General features: G+C 41.8%; 3 protein-coding genes and 2 non-coding genes across 8 annotated transcripts; 1 reads left to right on the top strand and 4 right to left on the bottom strand.

Moving 5' to 3' along the window:
* Positions 1-329: 329 nt before the first annotated feature.
* LOC109896386 (ankyrin repeat domain-containing protein 16-like) lies at positions 330-5,835 on the bottom strand. 2 transcript variants are annotated; one of them, XM_031831708.1, is made up of 7 exons: positions 5,298-5,835; positions 4,033-4,253; positions 3,831-3,873; positions 3,538-3,646; positions 3,180-3,341; positions 3,022-3,078; positions 330-552 (listed from the first exon to the last, which is right to left on the bottom strand). In XM_031831708.1, exons 1-7 carry the CDS (start codon positions 5,426-5,428, stop codon positions 379-381), a joined length of 897 nt encoding a protein of 298 aa, XP_031687568.1. In that variant the 5' UTR covers positions 5,429-5,835; the 3' UTR covers positions 330-378. The 2 variants fall into 2 exon arrangements, with proteins under 2 accessions (XP_031687568.1, XP_031687569.1); XM_031831709.1 differs by lacking the exon at positions 3,022-3,078.
* trnay-gua (transfer RNA tyrosine (anticodon GUA)) lies at positions 4,456-4,543 on the bottom strand. The gene is given in 2 exon segments: positions 4,456-4,491; positions 4,507-4,543. It is a non-coding gene; the product is annotated as a tRNA-Tyr (tRNA).
* On the bottom strand, positions 5,000-5,087 carry trnay-gua (transfer RNA tyrosine (anticodon GUA)). Its single transcript is given in 2 exon segments — positions 5,000-5,035; positions 5,051-5,087. It is a non-coding gene; the product is annotated as a tRNA-Tyr (tRNA).
* Positions 5,836-6,279: 444 nt separating the features above from the next.
* glt8d2 (glycosyltransferase 8 domain containing 2) lies at positions 6,280-12,796 on the top strand. The gene is made up of 10 exons (XM_020491015.2): positions 6,280-6,405; positions 8,854-8,896; positions 9,878-9,976; positions 10,464-10,665; positions 10,849-10,966; positions 11,062-11,146; positions 11,243-11,355; positions 11,598-11,764; positions 11,956-12,068; positions 12,250-12,796. The coding sequence occupies exons 2-10, from the start codon at positions 8,878-8,880 to the stop codon at positions 12,426-12,428; spliced, it is 1,095 nt and encodes a 364-aa protein (XP_020346604.1). The 5' UTR covers positions 6,280-6,405; positions 8,854-8,877; the 3' UTR covers positions 12,429-12,796.
* On the bottom strand, positions 12,790-20,866 carry LOC109896702 (endoplasmin). Of its 3 annotated transcripts, none has more exons than XM_020491012.2 (17): positions 20,632-20,866; positions 19,197-19,299; positions 18,614-18,755; positions 18,095-18,211; positions 17,393-17,724; positions 16,680-16,896; positions 16,434-16,550; positions 16,039-16,176; positions 15,845-15,922; positions 15,290-15,355; positions 14,911-15,180; positions 14,291-14,536; positions 14,021-14,157; positions 13,786-13,864; positions 13,512-13,667; positions 13,183-13,260; positions 12,790-13,070 (listed from the first exon to the last, which is right to left on the bottom strand). In XM_020491012.2, exons 1-17 carry the CDS (start codon positions 20,678-20,680, stop codon positions 13,044-13,046), a joined length of 2,352 nt encoding a protein of 783 aa, XP_020346601.1. In that variant the 5' UTR covers positions 20,681-20,866; the 3' UTR covers positions 12,790-13,043. The 3 variants fall into 3 exon arrangements, with proteins under 3 accessions (XP_020346601.1, XP_020346603.1, XP_020346602.1); XM_020491014.2 differs by having other exon boundaries at positions 13,183-13,236; positions 20,632-20,785; XM_020491013.2 differs by having other exon boundaries at positions 12,798-13,070; positions 13,183-13,248; positions 20,632-20,785.
* Between the last annotated feature and the right edge of the window lie 131 nt (positions 20,867-20,997).

Here is a 20,997-nt window from a genome sequence, read left to right as displayed (position 1 = left end):
TCTGCTTTCCAACAGACACTAGGAGACAAATTCACCTTTCAGCTGGACAATAACCTAAAACACAAGGCCAAATATACACTGGAGTTGCTTACCAAGACAACATTTAATGTTCCTGAGTGGCCTTGTTACAGTTTTGACAGAAATCAGCATGGAAATCTATGGCAAGACTTGAAAATGGCTGTCTAGCAATGATCAATAATTTTTATCTCACGTTTTAACACTACAAAATGTGGAAAAAGTAAAAGAGTGTGAATACTTTCTGAAGGCAGTGTATTGGTTTCATCCCCATCAACAAAATCCACACATAAAGAAATTATATGAAGTTATTATTCTGCCATCCAGAATACCATTAATGTCTATCATTTATTGATTCTCCATTCAGACAGTAGTTGATGTCAAATCACATTCAAACACTCTGAGCACGTCTGTTTTTTTGGCAAGCTGTTGAGCAGTAGTGCCCGAGGCATCCACCACGCCTACTAGCCCCAGCTGTAGGATGTAGGATTGTCCTGACCGCATCTGCATGCTGTCCTGTACACGCCATATGAAGAGCTGGGGACACACAGAGAGATACAGGCAGTAGATTCATTAATCAATGTCAGATACTTGCTGGCGCAGAGATCTGCACAGTGCACACACAGGGTAGAGGTCTTCACGGGTCCAACATACCCAAAATTCCGAGATCCGACCAAGATCTGAGACAAACATTTGGGTCCTGGGTTGGATCTCGGAATTTTGGGCCTGTCAGGACCCACATTTTTGTCTCAGATCTGGGTCGGATCTGATATAATTTCCACAGGTCTCAGATATGTGCAATTTAAATTGATTTCCTGACTAGATCCGTCCTCTGTTAATTTAATGTGTGTGAGGTGATGAAAACTGAACGAGCTTGTAGCTTAGGTCCAGCTGAAACTGATTACGGCTGCTCCCCTCACATGCGCGAAAGGAGTGAAAGGAGCCTTGGCCTAGGCTACTGTTGATTGCTAAGATGGAGGCCTTTTTCATTAAAGTAAAATGAAAGTTAGAGGAGAAATAGTATAGTGAAAAGAAGGCGACAACAGGATTGTCCTCAGGGACAAGTTTTAATATTGTAGTGGACAAAGATGAGAAGAAAGTTGGCTTGGCTAAATGGACTGAGTGCAATTCGCCATTCGGGTTTGATGCAATTTTTTGAACTTGTATTGATTTATTTCGTATTAATTATCATTTGTTTTAGAATTATTAATATTATTGTATATCATTATTTCTGTAGGCCTGTAAAATAATCTAAACCAGTTCTTTAAATATGCAAAAAGTGTTTTGTTTCATTATGTTGAGACATTTTTGTTGGCTAAATTAAGTTAACTGTCTTTTTAAACTTTGTACTCCGTATTTAGTTTAATATAGGTTAAAAGTAGGCCTGTTTGTAAAATAAATAGCTTTAGCCTATTGCTGTCATTTGATGGGTAGTTGCTACAATATAGGCCTAGTCTGTTCAAAACGTTTGTAAAGGTTTAAACCAGTTCTTTAAATATGACACAAGTGTTGCTTTTTGCCAAATTAAGTTCCACCTGACGAGTATAAAGAAATGCATGTCAGTGTTGGGAACATGGCGACAGCATACCTCTATCTTTCTCTCTTGGGCTAGGCCCAAGCTTTTCTTCCTTTATATAGATTTTCATAATATCATACAGTGGACTACAGTGGACATCTAGGCCTGTATGCATGCAATGCCCTGACACATTTAGCGCTCAAATCTCCAACAGCTAAACGGTGAGGTGGACAGTTAATATTTGAGGACGGTAAAAACCAAGTTTAAAAAATAGGCTATTAAGTTTTGAATATGCTACCCATCGAAACACAACACATCGTTTTTTTGTAATTTGTTATGGGCACTTTTTAAGGACACGTAGGGTCTAACTGTGGATCATTTCGCCAATATCACTCTTGTATTGATGGAGCTGGCAGCGCCCAGTCTGAAGTTTCTTTCTCTCTCTCTCTTTCTACTCTCTGATCTGAACAGGTTTTTTGAAAATTACTTCATGCATATCGGATCGGGTGGGAAAGCCCCAGATGCATTTTGGAACGGGGCCAACTTTCTGGACCTGTGATTACCCCTAACACAGGGTGCCTGAGGACAGGATTCAATTACCTGCATTCAAGATCAACTGTACCTGTGACTACAGAGTGTTTGATTGGTTTGTGGTTTGAGAATTGGATCTAGTGCCAGAACTACTTGCATACGCTAGACAGAAGTTATGTAATTAGAACACATCCTGTTCTCTGTATTATGTCAACTTACATTTCCTGTTTTTCTTGTTGCACAAATTCAGATTTGGCCTCCAAGCAGTTGTTTTGATTAAAGTGTATTGCTACAAGCAAAGTGCAATTATCATAATGTATGATTATATAGCATTTAGCCTCTACAGCTGGGGTTCCCTAACTTTTTCACTCTTCCAGCATTGGGAAACATCCCGCGCCTCCCCTGTGTGCACACGCCATGTCTATTTCTGTGGACACAAGCACTGTTTATGATACAAACTGTTCACACCCCTCTTGTTGGTATAGAGAATTTGGCAGGTTTAAAGCTTATTTCGTGCAATTCTACACATGTTGTCAAGGGGCGCAAAGAAAACTTAGCAGTCTTAAAGCTAATTTTCTTGTAATTCTATACATTTTCCCATGTCTAATGTGTATTCATGTGACATTTCAGTGAATAAAAAATGCAAACATATCTATGGGCTAAAAAACCTAAATAAAAAAATGTGAGCTGACATGGGCTAGTTGATCTGAACATTTCTGACAAGTTATAAATAGCTCTCTAAGGTATGCGAAGACTAACATGACAAGAGGAACTGATGATGCACTACACAATTTCGTAATTACATCTTGTTCATTCTACTATTACAACTTTCAAGTTTAAAGCCAGATTGAGCTCCTTTAAAAATGTTTAAAAATAATAATAATAATATACTTTTTTTGGGGGGGTGCCCCCCTGCCAACCCTTCGCCCCACAGTTTGGGAACCACTTCTCTACAGTACCTGTTCAGTACCTGCTCCTAATGTGAGGAGTGCTTTGATTGTGCCTGTGTGACCCTCCTGAAAATATAAAATATCAGGCATGATATAATATTATGCACAAAATTTGCCTTTATGTACAGGATAGGCCTGATAACAGATGTTTACAGAATTGAGCTAACCTTGGCAGCGTAGTGCAGGGAAGTGAGCTGCATGTCAGTGGCTGTCTGGTTCACGTCCACTCCGAGGTCCCTCACTAGGAACTCTAGCGCCTCCTCCTGGGCTGTGACAGCAACATGGTGCACCGACTGGGCCCCCGGGATGTCTGCTGCAGTCGGAGTGGCCTGTGTGACACACGAGAATGCAAGTATATACCAGTCAGTATCTTATTCAATGTCCAGGGGTACTGGAGTGGTTGAGGTGGATTAATTTTCCCAAGGGGACTATGGTGGAATAAAGTGAGATACAGACTAGTTGATTTATCTCAGAAATGTTTTGATAGATGGAAATTTGTATTTTCCCCCAGAGTCTCCAGTATACCTGATGCTTCTCCAGCAGTAGTTTGGCCACAGATATGTGTCCGTTCCTCACTGCGTCCATAAAGGGAGTGACCCCACAGCTGTCCCTGCCATCCGGAACATAACCACACCTGCAAACAGAGAAGTGAGGGTCAGTTAGCACTACACCCACACACACTTACACATGATCACATTAACACACAGAGCCTCAACACTGACACTCGAACATGACTTCTCACAATTATGCAAATCCTCTGAGACATATCCTAATTCATACCTCCTCTCACACACACACACAAACATAAACAAACACACCTCTGTGCCAAGATGCTGACCACTTCTTCACAGCCGTGCATTGCTGTAGGAACAGAGAATAGACAGAGAAGGGTTAATGAACCAGAAAAAAGTGTTATTTTATGCATATTGTTCAAAATACCTGGGAATATGTTTAGACCTGTGACATGTCTGATTTGTTAGCACAGAGATTACATGTCTGATTTGTTAGCACAGAGATTACCTGCAGTGTGCAGAGGAGTCCTCAGCGTCTTGCTCTCTGTCCTCCAGACTTCCGGGTTGGCCAGTAGGAGGTGCTGTATGACCGCTGGGTCTCCCTTCCTGCAGGCGATGTGGAAGGAGTTCCAGCCGTCCTTGTTCTTCAGCATGGGGTCAGCCTCGTGGGACAGTAGTTCCTGGATCATACCCAGGTTCCTCCGGGTGCAGGCCATCATCAGAGGGGTCCTGAAAGTAGAGGTGGGCCACAATGGTGGATCAGTTGCACATAATTGTTTTTATTGTGCAATACAATAAATATCTATATATATATTTTTGACTAACCCTCCCACGCCAATTTTGTGCAGTATTTAATGATTAGTTATGTTCATAGTAGTGTGTGATAATGGTATACAATGCAGGCACGGTGATATTAAACTATTAAAATAATTCCTTCGAGCCGGATTTGAACCAGCGACCTAAGGATCTCAGCAGTTAGCCTCTACAGTCCTCCGCTCTACCAACTGAGCTATCGAAGGGACACGAAGGCTTTAAGAAAAAGCAGGCCGGTAATTCGTTCGGAAACAAGGTAGCAAAACGTTTAGTAACAAAAAAAATAAACCTCTCTCATTTGACAAATTATGGTGGTCCTTCCCCGTTTCGGCCGTTTGCGTCCATTTGCTCTCTAATGAATATGACTCTGGTCATTCAATTCATAAATATGATAAATTGAAACCAGAACTTTAATTGAATCTTAGAACAACGTATTTGTTATTTATGACAAACACACACACACACACACGGTCACCACTGCTGTTACTATTTATTATTACTATATACTTAAGCTGCTAAACCAAGTTACTTCTCACTTTTGTCTCCTACTTTTTGTTATTTTTGGACATGGCATTTGATTCTTAATTGATACTGTACTGCATTGTTAAGGCGAGTTTGCGATTCAGCGTTTATGCATATGACATGGGCCGACGAAAAAGATTTCCTTCGAGCCGGATTTGAACCAGCGACCTAAGGATTTCAGCATTTAGCCTCTACAGTCCTCCGCTCTACCAACTGAGCTATCGAAGGGGGTTAAATCACTTCGGAAAAAACGTGTTTTTCAATACATCTTTTCATAATAGACTTGAAAATCTACAACTTTTTTGCTATTTGATTAAAAAAAATATATATAAGGAATAATGTTGTCTTAATGTTTGCACATGGCATGCGTTTTGATGTATGTCTCACCAATCAGCCTTTTTTAAGCAGTCTACTTTGTCTATTTCAGTGAGCAGATACCTCAAACACCCCTGTCCCATGGACGCAGCTTCATATGCAGAGCTCTTTTGTTGTCGGGTATTGTACAGCTCTATGTCCATCCCAATCTCTTTTACTAAAATTGCAGTCCAAGTGGCCATGACGGGCAGCATAATGCAACAATTTATCACCTGATTTCCCGAAATGTTTTTTGTTGACAAATTGTGCAACAATGTTGCCACCAAGTTATATTTTTAAGCGTGCACAATTCGCCATTCTGGGCAAGCTTGATTAAATATGTCAATGTCTTCTCATCATCCATTGAACATATAAAGTTCAGTATTTGACACCGTTTAAACTGCTAAAATAGCTTGATGCTGTATCTGATCAGAAGCTAGGGATTGCGTGGTGACAAGTTGGTTAAATTGTTGGTCGACCAAAAGTCTACATATTTCAATTGAGTTCTACGCTACTTTTTACGTTAAAAACGCCAAAGATAGAAAATCTGAACTTAATACCTGACATTAATACGTAAAAGAAATGCACAACACGGTTCTACCATAGGCTATGGGCTAAAACAGCTTGTAGCATGTTCAGCAAGAAATTAGGTAATACTCTGATCGTCCAGTAGGCTGTAGCAGAATTGTGCACTGGGGCTTGTAGTTTTTGATAGTCATTACTCTCAAAATAACTTCTATTGAATGATAATGCATAGATTGGGTTTATTACATTTTATTGATTTAGACTTTGTAAATAATAACTTCTTCTTCAAATTATATAGGCCTATATAGTAAAGTTATTCAGTTGTAGGCTTATAGATCTACTTTTCTTTTTACAATAGGCTAAAACATGTAAAGGTAAAAATATATATTTTTAAAACATGCATCCTATGAGAAATAATTTAGGAAACACAGTTGTTATTGTGGAGTGTAATGCAATCTCTGTAATTATCTACAAGAAGGCATGTGGACCCCGCGGAGCTTTCCATGGGTGAACAAGATGAGGCACATCTGGAAAGAACTTCCTGAATTTTTTTTTTTTTGTAAAATTGAGTGGGTGAAGGAGCTTCTCTTTGTAGCAGTTATTCAAGACCATGTGCAGAGACCGGTGGATACTTAACCGGTGAGAATAATTGTGGCACTTTTTCCTGGTAAGTTAATTTATTTTATGACACATTGTTGAATGAAGAGTTTTGCTTTGACAGTGTGCGTTGTTGTGCATAGCTTGCATTGCTCTAAAGCTAGAATAGGAGACACACACCTTTTTAAGAACGTAATATTCATAAATGTTTTAAAAATCATTATCATAATCTATGTGTGATGCATTGAGTAGATTGCTATAGGTTCATCTGAAATGTTTATTCATTTAATTTGTGCAATTTTTACATAAACCAATGTAAGGCTACTGTATTTCCTAGGTTGGATATCCCAAATGTAGTTGCCCATAATGAAAAAAAAAAAACATATGATTTCCATGTAGAAGGTGTGCCACATGGCAGCAACTAGACTACTTAGGAGCCTACTTGGTGTTCCATTATCATAGTTCAGGTAGCCTGTGTGGTTATGAAGCCAGACTATGGTTGTATGGTTTTCTTCATGTGGCGGTAGCAGAGGCTGAGTGTAAAAATAACAGTTGGCACGGACTTCTTTGACACCTTGATTGACGGTTCACTTTTGTGAAGAACTTTTGTCTAATGAGGATTCCCTAGTTCTTCTATATGTTTTAAATCTCACATACAGTAGGCTACTAAGAACAAAGTAATCTTGTAAACTCCTGATTAAGCCATATCTGACTATCCGTCTGTGTACATTTCATTCTTTTTTAGATTAGTTTGGATTCATTTAGAGAAAGTTGTCTCAAAGAGCATTAAAATGTGTGTGTATAACACTGAAAAGAGTCTGGAACCCCTAAAAAAATGAACACAATCCAAACTCTGTCACCATTTTTATGTTAATGTTGTATAAGAGAGGAAATTGGACAAGGACACAAAACACTTCACCTAATGGGTATTTTACAACCACTAAAAAACATTACCAAGTCATTTATACTGGCTCAGGCTTGGATAGTGATGCTTTCTACAGAGGATAACTTGCCCAGAAAATCTGTCTGCACCATATGTGAAAAGTCTGAACTAATACAGATACTAGTATTGCCATCTGACATCAATGGAGTGGCAGTATCTTCTCTGAAAATGGGCAGAAGAGTACAGTACGAAACTAGCTGAACTAGTTTTTGGTTGATTATCCAGCGCCAAACAGAACACAGCTTGTGATGTCACTTTTATTGATTGTTTATAGAGTAGTTTACATCTCAACTCTCTACTGTTTACTTACACATTACATCTAAAAGAGACAGAGGATGAGGGAGAGACATCAGTGTCGAGAGAGTTAGAATTTAAGCAAAAGAAATAGAGGGATAGAAAGATAGCCTCTAGGGAGAGACAGGCAAAAGCTTACTGAAAAATGCCACTAGGAAGGAAGCACCAAGAGTCTTTTCAAAACCAGATCCACATGCGTGCTGAGCCATGTATGTCACAGAGAGAAACAGTACAGTATGAACTGTATACTACATTAGATATAACTGTATTAGCCAACACCTTGGGCTACAGTATGGTATACATTTACCATACTGATAAAGTGATATAGAGAGTGACCAGTTACAAAAGTCACGACATACAATTATCATGTCTGTACTGTTCTGCAGTTGCAGTGTGTGGACTATCATACCGTGTAGCGTATGTGATCATCATGACATAAACATGATAACGTTGCAGGATCTTTATTTGCATCAGCAAATGTTTCAGTGGAAACAGGCTAGGGTGCAGGTAGGTAGGCTAGCGATTAGAGCATTGAGCCTGAGCCTGAGCCAGTAAATGAAAGGTTGCTAGTTCAAATCCCTGAGCCGACAAGGTGAAAAATTGGTCCATGTGCCGTTGAGCAAGGCACTTAACCCTAATTGCTCCAGGGGCGCTGAACAATGGTGACCCTGGCTGTGACCTCACTCTTCAAGGGTGTCTCAGGGGGAGTTGGGATATGCCAAAGAAACACTTCTCCCATTCACACGTGTATAAAACACACTTTTACATGTGTGAAATAGGACATTTTATATTATAAATCAGTTGGTCTCAACATTTCTTTTTCTTAACGGTACCCCCAATCACATTTCACTCTGCCCGAAGTACTCCGTCTTTTGCCTCCTCATCTGCAACCAATCATTAGGCCTATGTTCTTATGACTCTTCCTAAGTACCTCCTGTGGATAGGCCAGGTACCCTGAGGGGTAATGGTAAACAACTCAGGCTCATGTGAAGCCCAATATTAAACTATTAATCTTGATTTGGAGGTATGTTTGTCAGAGGGGTTTTCCTGTTTTTAACAGCTGTATTGAGGACTGTGTCTATCTGAGAGGACTGCCAGATCTTGTTCGGGAGCACCTCTGGGAAGGATTTATGTCTGTGAAGACACCCTTCTGGATCCTCAACTGTGCACCAATGCCAAGGAATACGGCAGTCCCTCCCCCTCGCTTACTCTTAGTCTATTTGTCTTCGTGTCTGTCTGCCTTTGAATCTCACTGCTTTCTGCTTCTCTCTGTCTTTTCAGATGTGGCTGGAAGAAACATGAACAATGGCTCTTTTGAGGAAAAGTGAGTGACAACAGGATGTTGTAATACACGTTTTGACATCATTCCTTTTTTCATATATATTAAATGAGTAATAAAACATTGTTGCATGTAAATAAGGGGTTTTGCTCCACACTTGTAATCGTGGTGGCTGTAAGCAGGGATCAGTGTAGCCATGGTAAAGCACAACCCCCCCCAGATTTCTCTGGAGAATACTTTGCCTCAGCTGAGATGGAACGCTTCCAACACCTCCATAAATGATGTTTGAGACTCTCTCTCTGTGTGTGTGTGTGTGTGTGTTGCCAATCCCAAACTGTTCCTCAACACTGATGAGGTAACCAGGAAAGTGAGCCTGTAAAAGAGTCCCATTTCATCATCTCAGTCCTCTGTTGTTCACATTCAATGCATGATGCAACCATTAAAGGATGTTTAATTAGTGTGCACAACAGTTGTGCCTTGTTCTACACCCTTATTTTCTACAGTCTAAACTTTACTTATAAAGTTAACAGATGCCTTTACTCAAACAACACAAACAGTTGATATTTGGCACAGAGTTCAGCTGGCAGCCTGGTTCTTTACATTTTCCAGAAGTGAAGCAATATTTTAATGACTATTTAGTTGTTATTGTTGAGGCAGACAGTTTAGGTCATCCAGGGGTGAATGTGTCAGCACAATATTGATGCCACTCAGGTTGACTACAGCTGACACATGGTTGAGGTGTGTGGATAGGAAGAGAAGGATAAGTGCAACTATTTTATTCGTTAGAATTAGTTGTACCACCTATAGGATAAGTCGTAAAAAATTAGAGGTTTTGATAGGGTACAGATGAGAGCCATGTTTGAGTATTTCAGTACTATGTGATCTGCCATGATTGGATACGAGGTGACAGCATTATAGTGGAAACTGTGCTTAAGTTGAACTGATCCAGTTTGGAAGGACTTCTGCTTCAGTTCCCCTGCATCTGACTTTATTGAATGGTCCCTTTCTCTCTCTGCTGTGTCACAGTAAACCATATCCTGCTCATGATGCTGGTTCTCATAGTGTGTCTACTCCTGCACAGTAAGCTGTTCAGAGGCCCGCCTCGGCCCAAACTCAAACGCACAGGTAATTCCCCCCAGCTTCTTTAACAGGTCCCACTCTAAAGACACGCTGACCTGAGAGCCAGGTGCATGCCACGGCAAGAGAAGGAAACTAGGACTTGGCAGGACTGCCAAGAATAACAGTTGGCACGAGGCTATGAAGGCCTGTTGATTGAAAAATAAGCATTTCCTTTGCCACTTAAGGTATAGCTTGTAGGGGGCAAATTACTTTGAAATTGAAATAGTTGAATAGATATAAAAAATAGATGACTAATTTTGGTATTTTATTAGGATCCCCATTAGCTGTTACAAAAGCAGCAGCTAGTCTTCCTTGGGTCCACACAAAACATGAAACACAATACTCAACACAACACAAGTCTCAGAACATCATTAGACAAGAACAGAACTACATAAAACAAATTTAAGGCACACATAGCCTACATATCAATGCAATACACAAACTATCTAGGTCAAACTTGACCAAGCTCAAACTGGTTGAACTTCCCTCACAGAAAGCAGGAAGGACCCAGAGCGTGCGCCCAAAGTTCCTGTAGAGAAGGCAGCGGAGGGAGGGGATGACATCCCAGTGGTCATCTGTGCTGCGGAGGAACGAATGGGCGGTGCCATGGCAACCATCAACAGCATCTATAGCAACACAGATGCCAGCGTGTTCTTCTATATTGTCACTCTTCGTGATGCCATCAAGCTGACAAGGTGTTTCACACTAATCCCTCCCCTTCCACTGTGTCACTGCTTGATATGTAGCAATTTCAGTTCCTAGTTCCAACCCAGGATGTTTTAATTGATTATCTGAATTGTTTCAATAAAAGGCTTAGAAAAGGATAACTGAGAAATATCTTTCAGTTGAACGGTCATTATATTCCTTTGTCTTCATAGACAGTACATAGAGAAGACCAAGCTGAAGGGAATCAAGTATAAGATTCTAGAGTTCAACCCCATGGTCCTGAAAGGGAAGGTGAAACCAGACTCCTCCCGACCAGACCTGCTGCATCCAGTGAGTAACATACTCACACAAGCACCCACATAGGAACTAATTAGAACCTAGCCACAGTCACTGTCCCTAAAGTCCCTGTTTTGATTGTTTTGCAGCTGAACTTTGTACGCTTTTACTTGCCGCTCCTTGATATCAGCCACCAGAGGGTGATCTACTTAGACGACGATGTCATTGTACAAGGTACAGAAATGTGTCCTTTGCCATTCAGTCCAGTTTTGAGCTGGAGTTGAGATAAAATGGGTACCTGCCTTCAGTATTTACATTCACTAATGACAGGTGACATCAAGGACCTGTACCATACCAAGCTGGAGAAAGGCCATGCTGCCGCCTTCGCCACAGACTGTGACCTGCCCTCCACCCACGAGATGGTGCGCAGCGTGGGCATGCAGGTCAGTGTCATTTTCTTGCCATGAGAGGGTATGGTTTGCCAAAATAAGAGCAGAGGCACCTCTGTTACAGTCAATCCTGGTAAAGGACAATCTATTTTACCCTACACCTAGCCTAGAAGATACGCTCTAATGCTCTTGTGAAATAACTTGACAAGCGGTCTCATAGATCTCAATGCTGAGTAAACTTTCAGTTTGTCTCCGATTCTGAATCCAAATCCTTCCCCATTGACCCTGTCTCCCAGACAACGTACATGGGCTTCCTGGACTACAGGAAACAGGAAGTGAGAGACCTGGGGATCAACCCCAGCGACTGCTCCTTCAACCCTGGGGTGTTTGTGGCCGACATTGGAGAGTGGAAGAAACAGAAGATCACCAAACAGCTGGAGAACTGGATGCAGGAGAACTTAAAGTGAGTAGAGAAGAATGTTTGACCTGTGATCAGATCTTTCCACATAACCCCTAAACCCAGAAGAAATTAACCCTGCTGTCTATTATAATAATAAATATGCCTATGAAAGCTTATTATTTCATTTGAATATCATGATTAGAGAAATTAAATAAAAATGTTCTACTTTGAGATTCTCTCCTCTCTTCCACTAGGAACAATATATACAGCAGTGCCATGGCAGGGGGCGTGGCGACTCCTCCTATGCTGATCGTGTTCCATGACAAATACACAATCATCGATCCTCTGTGGCACGTCCGACACCTGGGTGAGATCACCTCATCTTGATGACATCACCACACCTCATATAGCACAGCAGAACCATGTATTGAGCTGTATGGCTCTGGTACACAGGCCTAGGTTTAATGTAGAGTGACAAGTAATGTAGGATACAGCCACTTCTGGAGGCTGATTTACTGTGTATTCTGTTTTCCTTTCCTTTCCTACAGGCTGGAGCCCAGACGCCCGCTACCCTGAGACCTTCCTCCAGGGGGCACACCTGCTGCACTGGAACGGGCGCTTCAAGCCCTGGGACTACCCTTGTGTCCACCTGGACCTGTGGGAGAAGTGGTTCATCCCAGATCCCACCGGGAAATTCTTGTTGGTACGGCCCGAGGGCAAAATCTGAGGGGTGTTTAACAGATGGTTGTGTCGGGGATGTCTGGCATTTCAGACTGAATGGAAGCTGTGAACAGTAAATATTGTGGAGGCCTCTTTCTGATAATAAGTCTTATTGCTGTTTTCACAGCTTTTGAGATGGTGTTTCTTTGAAGGTTCCTATCAAAACAGCTTCAAGAACTCCAAGCTGTATAAAAAAAAAATGTGGTTGTTGTGAGACGAGTGGGCAAATTGTATTGAAACGCAACAAAGTGATCTCTTTAAAGCTTGTTCCTGAATAAAAAGCTGGAGATTTGACTGTGGAAAGTCTGAATTGGCTGACTACTGGCTAATAAAGAACAGAAATGACAGGTTTAAAGAAGACACCACAGTTGAGAGATGCCCTTTCCGGCAACATTTAATGTTCTCGTGACAGGAAGACAGCACTCCATAACCAGCTCGGTTAAATATTAACACATTTACAATCATGTAGGAATGTAGAAAATAAACAAAAACAAAATCAGAAGATTCTAAAATGCAAACACCCACCCGCTCCTTTTCAGCAGAGAAGATGGACCCAGTCAAAGCTCTGCCCCCCCCAGTTCACTCCCTCACCCTTCCCTCCCACCCCCTCGCTCAGGCAGTCTCACAGCTCATCTCTTCCTGTGGCTCCCTGGAAAGAGCAAAGTGAAAAACACATCCGTACATGATGCAAAAAGGACCATCACTATCCATTGTCTTACTAACACTACTTTCCCCAGTTCTGTGCTCGACTCCCATCTTACCGAATCTTCATCTTCCTCATCCGCTTTAACCTCCTCCTCTGGCTCCTCCTCTGGCTCCTCCTCTGGCTCCTCCTCTGGCTGTGACAGGTAAGGAAGTTAAGATAAGCAAAGATATACCGGAAAAAGACGCAGATATACCTTAGCATCTGTGCCCATTCGCCTCATCCCAAAATCTGCTCTGCTATGTTAACTAGTAAATTCTTATATACAGAATCCAGCCATAATGTACTGCATTATAACACACTTTGCATTGTCAGTGTTTATTATATTGGTAAAGTAGCAGTATGTATTCAGATCATTTTTGCACGTGGTAGTTATATTGAGCGTACCTCTTCATTGAGGTCCACGTTCATGCTGAGTCGGAGCATGCGTTCTATTCTGTCTCCATAGGCTTTGGTGTCAGCCAGCTGGTAGCCTGACCGTAGTGTGGCCGTCTCAAACAGCACTACAGCCAGGTCCGAGGCAGTCTGGTCCTCTGCATTATCCTGAGGTCAGGAGGAGAATTTGATACGGTTCGGAACCTATGATTCATTTGCATAAATTTGAAATGGTCGGGCGTAAGCCCGGGAAAGTAATTTGTGTTGAATTCTAAATGGTACTCACATTTATTCTCTTCAACATTTCTTTAATCAGAGGGTGTTTGGGGTTGATCTCGAGTGTTTTCTTCTGGCTTGCATAATAACTGGACAACAGAAATAAAAGGGGTCAAAACATGGTAATAAGCAGAAACTATGTCAACACCCTCTAGGACTTTAGCCACTACGAGTTCTTGTGAGTGATGTCTTATCCCACAGAACATATACTGTACATTAGGTCAAAATGGTTTCACATGGCTCACTTTGTGGATATGTCTTTTCCGGTCTGGTAGGCCTGTGCCTTCATGATCCTTTCCATGTTACCGGACCAGCCGTACTGGCTGGCTACCAGGGCACAGGGAGAGTTGGTCAGCCTCTGGGACAGCACAGCCTTCTCGATCTACAGACAGATGAAAGATTCAGCTTTTCAAAGCTTTTTTGACACATGAGCAAACATTTTCAAACAGAGGAGATGCCATCTGACTATTGTCTATCTAATAACAATGCACATTCCCATTGAGGAGACCCCTAACCTTGTCCTTCAGGGCGCTGTCCTTCATCCAGGTGGTGAGAGGTTCATACTCCTTCTCCAGTCCCTCCCTCTTCTCCTTGGCCTTGTCACTCTCGTCAAACTTGACGCCCTCCTTGGCCACGTTCTGGAAGCGCTTGCCGTCAAACTCTGGTAGGGCCTGGATACAGTACTCATCCACGGGCTCTGTCAGGTAGATGACTTCATAACCCCTTTTCAACAGCTTCTCCACGAAGGGAGACGACTCGGCCTGACGGAAAAGATGGAGGGGAAATTAAGCTCAGGGCACGATGCAGCAAACATTCGATGTAGGAAGGAGGCTATTATAATATTTTACAGATCCTGACTCTTCATTACAAGGTTTATAACTTTTGGGGCGGCAGATAGCCTAGTGGTTAGAACGTTGGGCCAGTAACAGAAAGGTTGCTGGATCGAATCCCCGAGCTGACGAGGTAGGCCGTCATTGTAAATAAGATCTTGTTCTTAACTGACTTGCCTAGTTAAATAAAAGGTTCAATTAAAAATAGAAACTCTGCTATTATGCTCTACATTTACAAACATGCTCATTCTACTCAAAGGTCACAATTTTCGATCACAAAACAGTGCTCTCATCCAGACCCTCACCTCTTGTCTGCTGGTCCCGGCCATGAAGTAGATCTTGTCCTGCTTCTCCTTCATCCTCTCTACGTACTGTTCCAGGCTGGCCAGCACCGTGTCGCTGTTGGAGGTCTGGAAACGCAGCAGCTTGGCCAGACGGGTCCGGTTGGAGTGGTCCTCGATCACACCCAGCTTGATGTTAGTGCCAAACGCCTTCCAGAACTTCTCGTTGTACTGCTCCTCTGCAATCTTCTTGATCATGTCCAGGGTCTTGCGTACCAGCTTCTTGCGAATGACCTGGCCGAAGAGGTATGTTTAAGTAGGCTGTTAGCAGAGTGGTTGCGTGAAGAGTGTTGGCCCAGGTGGGTTTCCTTGTTTTATAGAGTGAATTGAAAGCAAGCCTCACCTTGAGAAGTTTGTGTTGCTGGAGAGTTTCTCTTGAGACGTTCAGAGGAAGGTCATCGGAGTCAACCTGATGGAACAGAAGAAATTTAAAGATGCAATATGCAAAAATCGCTTTGCCATTTCCTGGTTGCTAAAATTCTAAATATTGTGTAGAGAATTAAAGTACCATGCAAACTTATTTGAAATATATTTTCCATAACCAAAAATATTGTAATTTCAGCTGTTTGAAGCTGGCATACAAAACCGAAAGACTTAAAAACAAAACTTAACGGGAAGCATAGAAATAGCACACAAACCAGATCTACTGCTTCTTACACTTGCTTTCAATGAGAATTATAGATCTATAACTCACTTTTCTAGGTGAATTTGTACAAATTGCAGCTTCAGCATTCAATCAATCCTCAGTGGGTGCACTTAAATAGCCTAGGTACCAGTCTGATTAGCTAACATTTTCCTCCTTGTACCCCCAGTCATATGCCAATGTTTAGCATGACAGGAGTGGAATGATAGCTAAACATACTGGTATCCAGACTTAACCCTAAGGAATAATACTTACCATTCCTTTCACAAAGTTCAAGTACTTAGGCATCATGTCATGGAAGTCATCAGTGATGTAAACTCTACGCACAAAGAGCTGAGAGAGATGGAAGATTTGTTACTGACAGAAAACTTACGACACATCAATACTGCACTGAGAACCGCTTGTATGCCAATCCATAGTTGCTTTGTAACCAATCACTGCTGTGGTACCTTAATGAAGTCGTTCTTCTTAGAACCGTACTCGTCGAAGAGTCCCCGGGGAGCTGCGGCAGGCACAAAGAGGATGGACTTGAAGGTGACCTCCCCCTCTGCTGTGAAGTGGATGTGGGAGATGGGCTCGTCTGTGTCCTGCAAGAACAGAATAGAGTGGGAGGTTATTTACATAGACAACCTCCATCGGTCATTAAACCAGTTACGCAACTGAACCTTTGCCTGACAAGACAACTGCAGTTCATGTCCAGTCAGATGAGTCATATCTGACCTAAGATCACCCATTGAGAACCGGTGTCAGCTAAATCTAAGTGGAAATATAGACCGTGTAACCACTAAATGGATTAGTGTCTGCTAGGAGAGCGAGTCTGAATAAACTGTAGACAGACACCCACCCTGGAGAAGGTCTTGTAGAAGGCCTTGTACTCGTCCTCCTCCACCTCCTTGGCAGGCCTCTGCCAGATGGGCTTGATGTCATTCATCAGCTCCCAGTCCCACACAGTCTTCTCCACCTGAGGTGGGGGGAAATTAAAGGACAAAGGACAGTCTTTAAAACTGAAAGATGCACTTCCATTGAGATTTGCTTCGATGGGATCTGTTGCTGCTATAGACAGTAGTTAGTCTTTGAAACAATGTTTTACCTTCTTCGTCTTTGGCTTGTCCTCCTCTTCCTCCACCTCAACCTCATCGTGGTCTTCATCCTTATCTGCGTCTGTCTCATCAATAGGCTCCTCTACAGTCTCAGTCTTGCTACTCCATACGTAGATGGGGAAGTTGATGAACTGGGAGTATTTCCTCACAAGGTTCTTGATGGTCTCCAGCTCCAAGTAGTCTGTTGCCTCCTCCTTCATCACCAAACTAGGGGAGAAAAATAATGCACTACAGTGAAGAGCCAGTCAGAGCTTAATGTTAGTCATTACAGTTGTGAACCTTTCAAACTAGATTCCTCTGGCTGCACTGCCTGAGCAAGACTACGGGCTTCTTGGCCTTAAAAAAGGCACAGTAATTAAACACATTTGCAGTACAGTGAAATCCAAGTTGAAGCACTTATTAGTTCAGCTTTGGTTTGACATTTGTGACTCTGCTTAATTTAGACAGTATTTTGACTGAATTTTCCACAGCAAGTAATGCCAAAAAAGTGTGAACAAATGAGGCAATAACTACATCATAATGTATTATTGTTACGAGGGTTTACGTTACTAAACAACTAACCATATTCTACTTCATCATAGACTAACAGAGCGGTCCATATCCACCCTAAAATTGCCATAGTTAGTACAAATCATCCACCTACACTAATGCTAGATTGACTCTGAATGGTTGCTACTTGCTGACAGTTGCCTTGCTGACTCACGTGATGGTGGTGCCCCTGCCGAGGGTGTCCCCGCGGGGGTCCTCTATGATGGAGAACTCATTGGAGTCAGACTCCCATATGTGCTGCGTGCCGTTGTTGTGCTTCGTGGTTACGATCACCTTGTCAGCCACCAAGAACGCAGAGTAGAAGCCCACACCAAACTGACCAATCAGCTCAGAGGTTGACTGGCCCTCGGTCTGCATCTCTGTCATCTTGTTGAGGAACTCGCTGGTGCCGGATTTGGCGATGGTGCCGAGGTTCCTGACCAGGTCTTCTTTGGTCATGCCGATGCCGGTGTCGGTAATGTGAAGCATGTTCTTCTCCTTGTCAGACTGGAGGTGAGAAACAAACCGTGAAATGTTATATTGGGTTTTGGATTTACTATTAAACTCTCAAACTATCTATGCACATTTAGAATAAAAGAAAAGCAAACCAAGTGTGTACAGTGTTTATTCATTTGCATGTAGTCAAAGGGAAAGCACACAATGTCCTGCAGCAGGTGTTGAAAGTCTTGATGTCCCGTTTTGCCATGCAAAAACTGAGATGTAAATTTAGAGCTGTTATCTTAACTCTCTCGGTCTCAGGTTTCACTCTAGATAGCCCAGTGAAGGGTTGCTAATTAGCCTACAGTCAGAGGACATGAAAGGGAAAGTCACACAGAAAGCTAACGCTTTTTTTTTTTTTTAAGGTAACTTAACCTACCTTGATTTTCACTGTCAGCTCCTCGTTACCAGTAAGTGCCTCGTCATTGGTCAGGGACAGCAACCGGATCTTATCCAGAGCATCGGAAGCGTTGGAGATCAGTTCCCTCAGGAAGATCTGGACACAGACAAAAAGAAAACAAATGATAAGATTGTATTTATTTTTATTAAAACAACAATACACGAATGGCCGCTCCCATCAGCAGGTGCTCTAGTCAGCGGGTGCTCTAGTCAGCGGGTGTGCTCGCCCCCACCCACCCAGACACAGGCAGGGCGAAGCCCCATCCCCAAATTACATTCCTAACTGTCTCGACCCTTATTCAATTATTTTAAGTTACCTCACTGAACCTCTATCAGGTTTATAAAATGATAGATAGCCAGAAGGACTCATTGTGAACTAATTTCTAATTAAACAAATGACTAAATATTGCTAAAAAAACAAAATGTATTGTCCTATTATTTCTGTAAGTATAAAAGTTCAAAGCTCCATTGTCTGCTCTAGTGCTCTGTGTAGACTAACCTCTTTGTTCTTGTACAGGGAGTTGATGATGAGCTTCATCATTCTGTTCACCTCGGCCTTGAAGACATGCTTTTCTGATTTTTCCCGAATTTCCTTTATCTGCGCTGCGTTCAGGCCATCAAGCTGGATAGCCTCCTCTTCCCTTGAAAAACAGAAGAGTAGTCAGAGATCAGCACAAACAAGGTAGATCGACTCAAGATTTCCCCAAAGGGAATATTTATAGAGGCCTCATCCGTGTGACTGGTAATAGGGAAAAACCCTTATAAATGTTGTGTGTTGCTCTCTAATGAACTGAAGAATGATCAGGTGTACTTCTACAGGCTTAATAGGAACGGGTGTCAAGACAAATGAAATAGTATATCAACAAATCTTAATAGGGGTTTTTATCTTTAACTGAAAAAAACAGGCCGAAAGGAGAGGGGGTAAAAGTGGTTTCCATGGTTCATGTCAGTATAAAGGGTTGTGTTTTGGAGAAGAGGGAGGAAGTAGAAGCCTATAATGGGATTCTCTTGTCACTAGTTAGTCTCAAGACTTACTGCATGACAGAACACTCTTCTTTACTGAAATATTTAAACACACTTACCTCTGGACGACCTCATCATCTGTCCGGGAGCCGTCTCTGCTTTTGCCCAAGTCCTCCTCCACTGTCCCATCAATGTCAACCTCATCCTCCGCTCTGACAGAACCTGTAGATAAAATTAAACAGAGCTGAGAGTTTATACAAGAACTTGTACCCAGTAAAAATACAACTCCTTAATATTAACTTAAATTGACCCATGTCATGTGACAGAGAAACCACTGGGCCCATAAATTCACTACGGAGGGTCTAAGTTCATCTGGTAGCTAGTCTTCCCCTCTATCTGGAAGCATAACAGTCACAATACTACATCTCATTGACTCCTTCCATAGAGGTCACTTCTCCGTCTCAGAACAGTACTGTAATAAAACTGATAAGCTCCCAGAAAAAGTTCACCTTCACGGCTGATTAAGATTTGATACCTTTGCTGTTTCCATCTCTATACCCAAAGCAAACAAACTATTGTATGGGTAGTTGGCAGTGATGTAAAGTACTTAAGTAAAAATAGTTCTTAAGTAGTTTTTGGGGTAACTTCATACTTCCCTAAAGAAATTGTACTTTTTACTCCATACATTTTCCCCCTTCACCCAAAAGTACTCGTTACATTTTAGCAGGAGAGGAAAATGGTCTAATTCACACAATTTAAAAACATCCCTGATCATCCCTTCTGCCTCTGATCTGGCGGACTCACTAAACACATGCTTAGTTTGTAAATTATGGGTTGGATTGTTCACCTGGAAAGCAGTAAATAAATAAAAAAATATTTTTAAATGGTGCCGTCTGGTTTGCTTAATATAAGGAATTTGACACTTTTGATACTTAAGTTTATTTAAAACCCAAATACTTTAAAACTCATCCTCAAAGTAGGATTTTACTGGGTGACGTTCACTTTTTCCTGAGTCATTTTCTATTAAGGTACCTTTACTTAAACTCAAGTTGACAATTTTGTACTTTTTCCCCCACTTGTAGTTAATTGTTGATAACTGGTACAATTGCAGTATAACTGTGTGGGATCAGGGTGTTTAGAATCCTGCTTCTGTTTGGTCAGTGTGGTTGTGGAAGCAGAGGTGTTAGGTATGACAGTGTCAAGATGGACAAACATGTAAAGTAAACATCTGAATAACGTGCTCATAAAGCAAAACATCCATAACGTCCAGATATGATGAATAAAAAAAGAGAAGCATTAGACATATCAATGTTACAGTCTGGCTCCTCGGGATTCAGATGAGGGGAAAGTACCAGAAGCTGCAAATCAGTGCCGTCTTATACACTGTTACCCCATTTGACACACTCATCTGTCAACAAACAATGCACTGCAATCAAAATGGCATTTTAACACATTTACTGCTGATCATACTGCAATCATAAGAAAACGTCATGAAATGTCAAGTAACAGCAAAGAAGTTGAAATTATATTATGCAATTTATAACTCATACTTACTGAAAGCTAGAAGAGCACAAAAGAGGCCTATTGTCCACATTCGGTTCATTTTAATAGAAAAAAAATATCACTATAGTCCTAGTCCCGTATTTCACTATCTTGTACTTTATTCCTACACCCCGGCATAGGTTTGAAACGGTGTGCGTCCGTGGTTGTAGACTCCTTTATCTGATGCACCTTTTAGAGGCGGTGGGTTGATGAAGTGGACCTATACCTGCTCCCCACGCACAACAATAACCAATGGCGGAAGCTTTCGCCGCTTCAATCTTCCAATCGTAGTATTACATGTCCGATTGTACATGTTCAAAGCGTGGCTAGTTTCCATTGGCCGAATTACACGTTAAACAATGATTTTGTTATCATAAA

Source organism: Oncorhynchus kisutch, linkage group LG9 (genome assembly GCF_002021735.2).
Source record: "Oncorhynchus kisutch isolate 150728-3 linkage group LG9, Okis_V2, whole genome shotgun sequence".
Classification (NCBI taxonomy): domain Eukaryota; kingdom Metazoa; phylum Chordata; class Actinopteri; order Salmoniformes; family Salmonidae; genus Oncorhynchus; species Oncorhynchus kisutch.
This window is presented reverse-complemented; position numbering and strand designations above follow the sequence as displayed.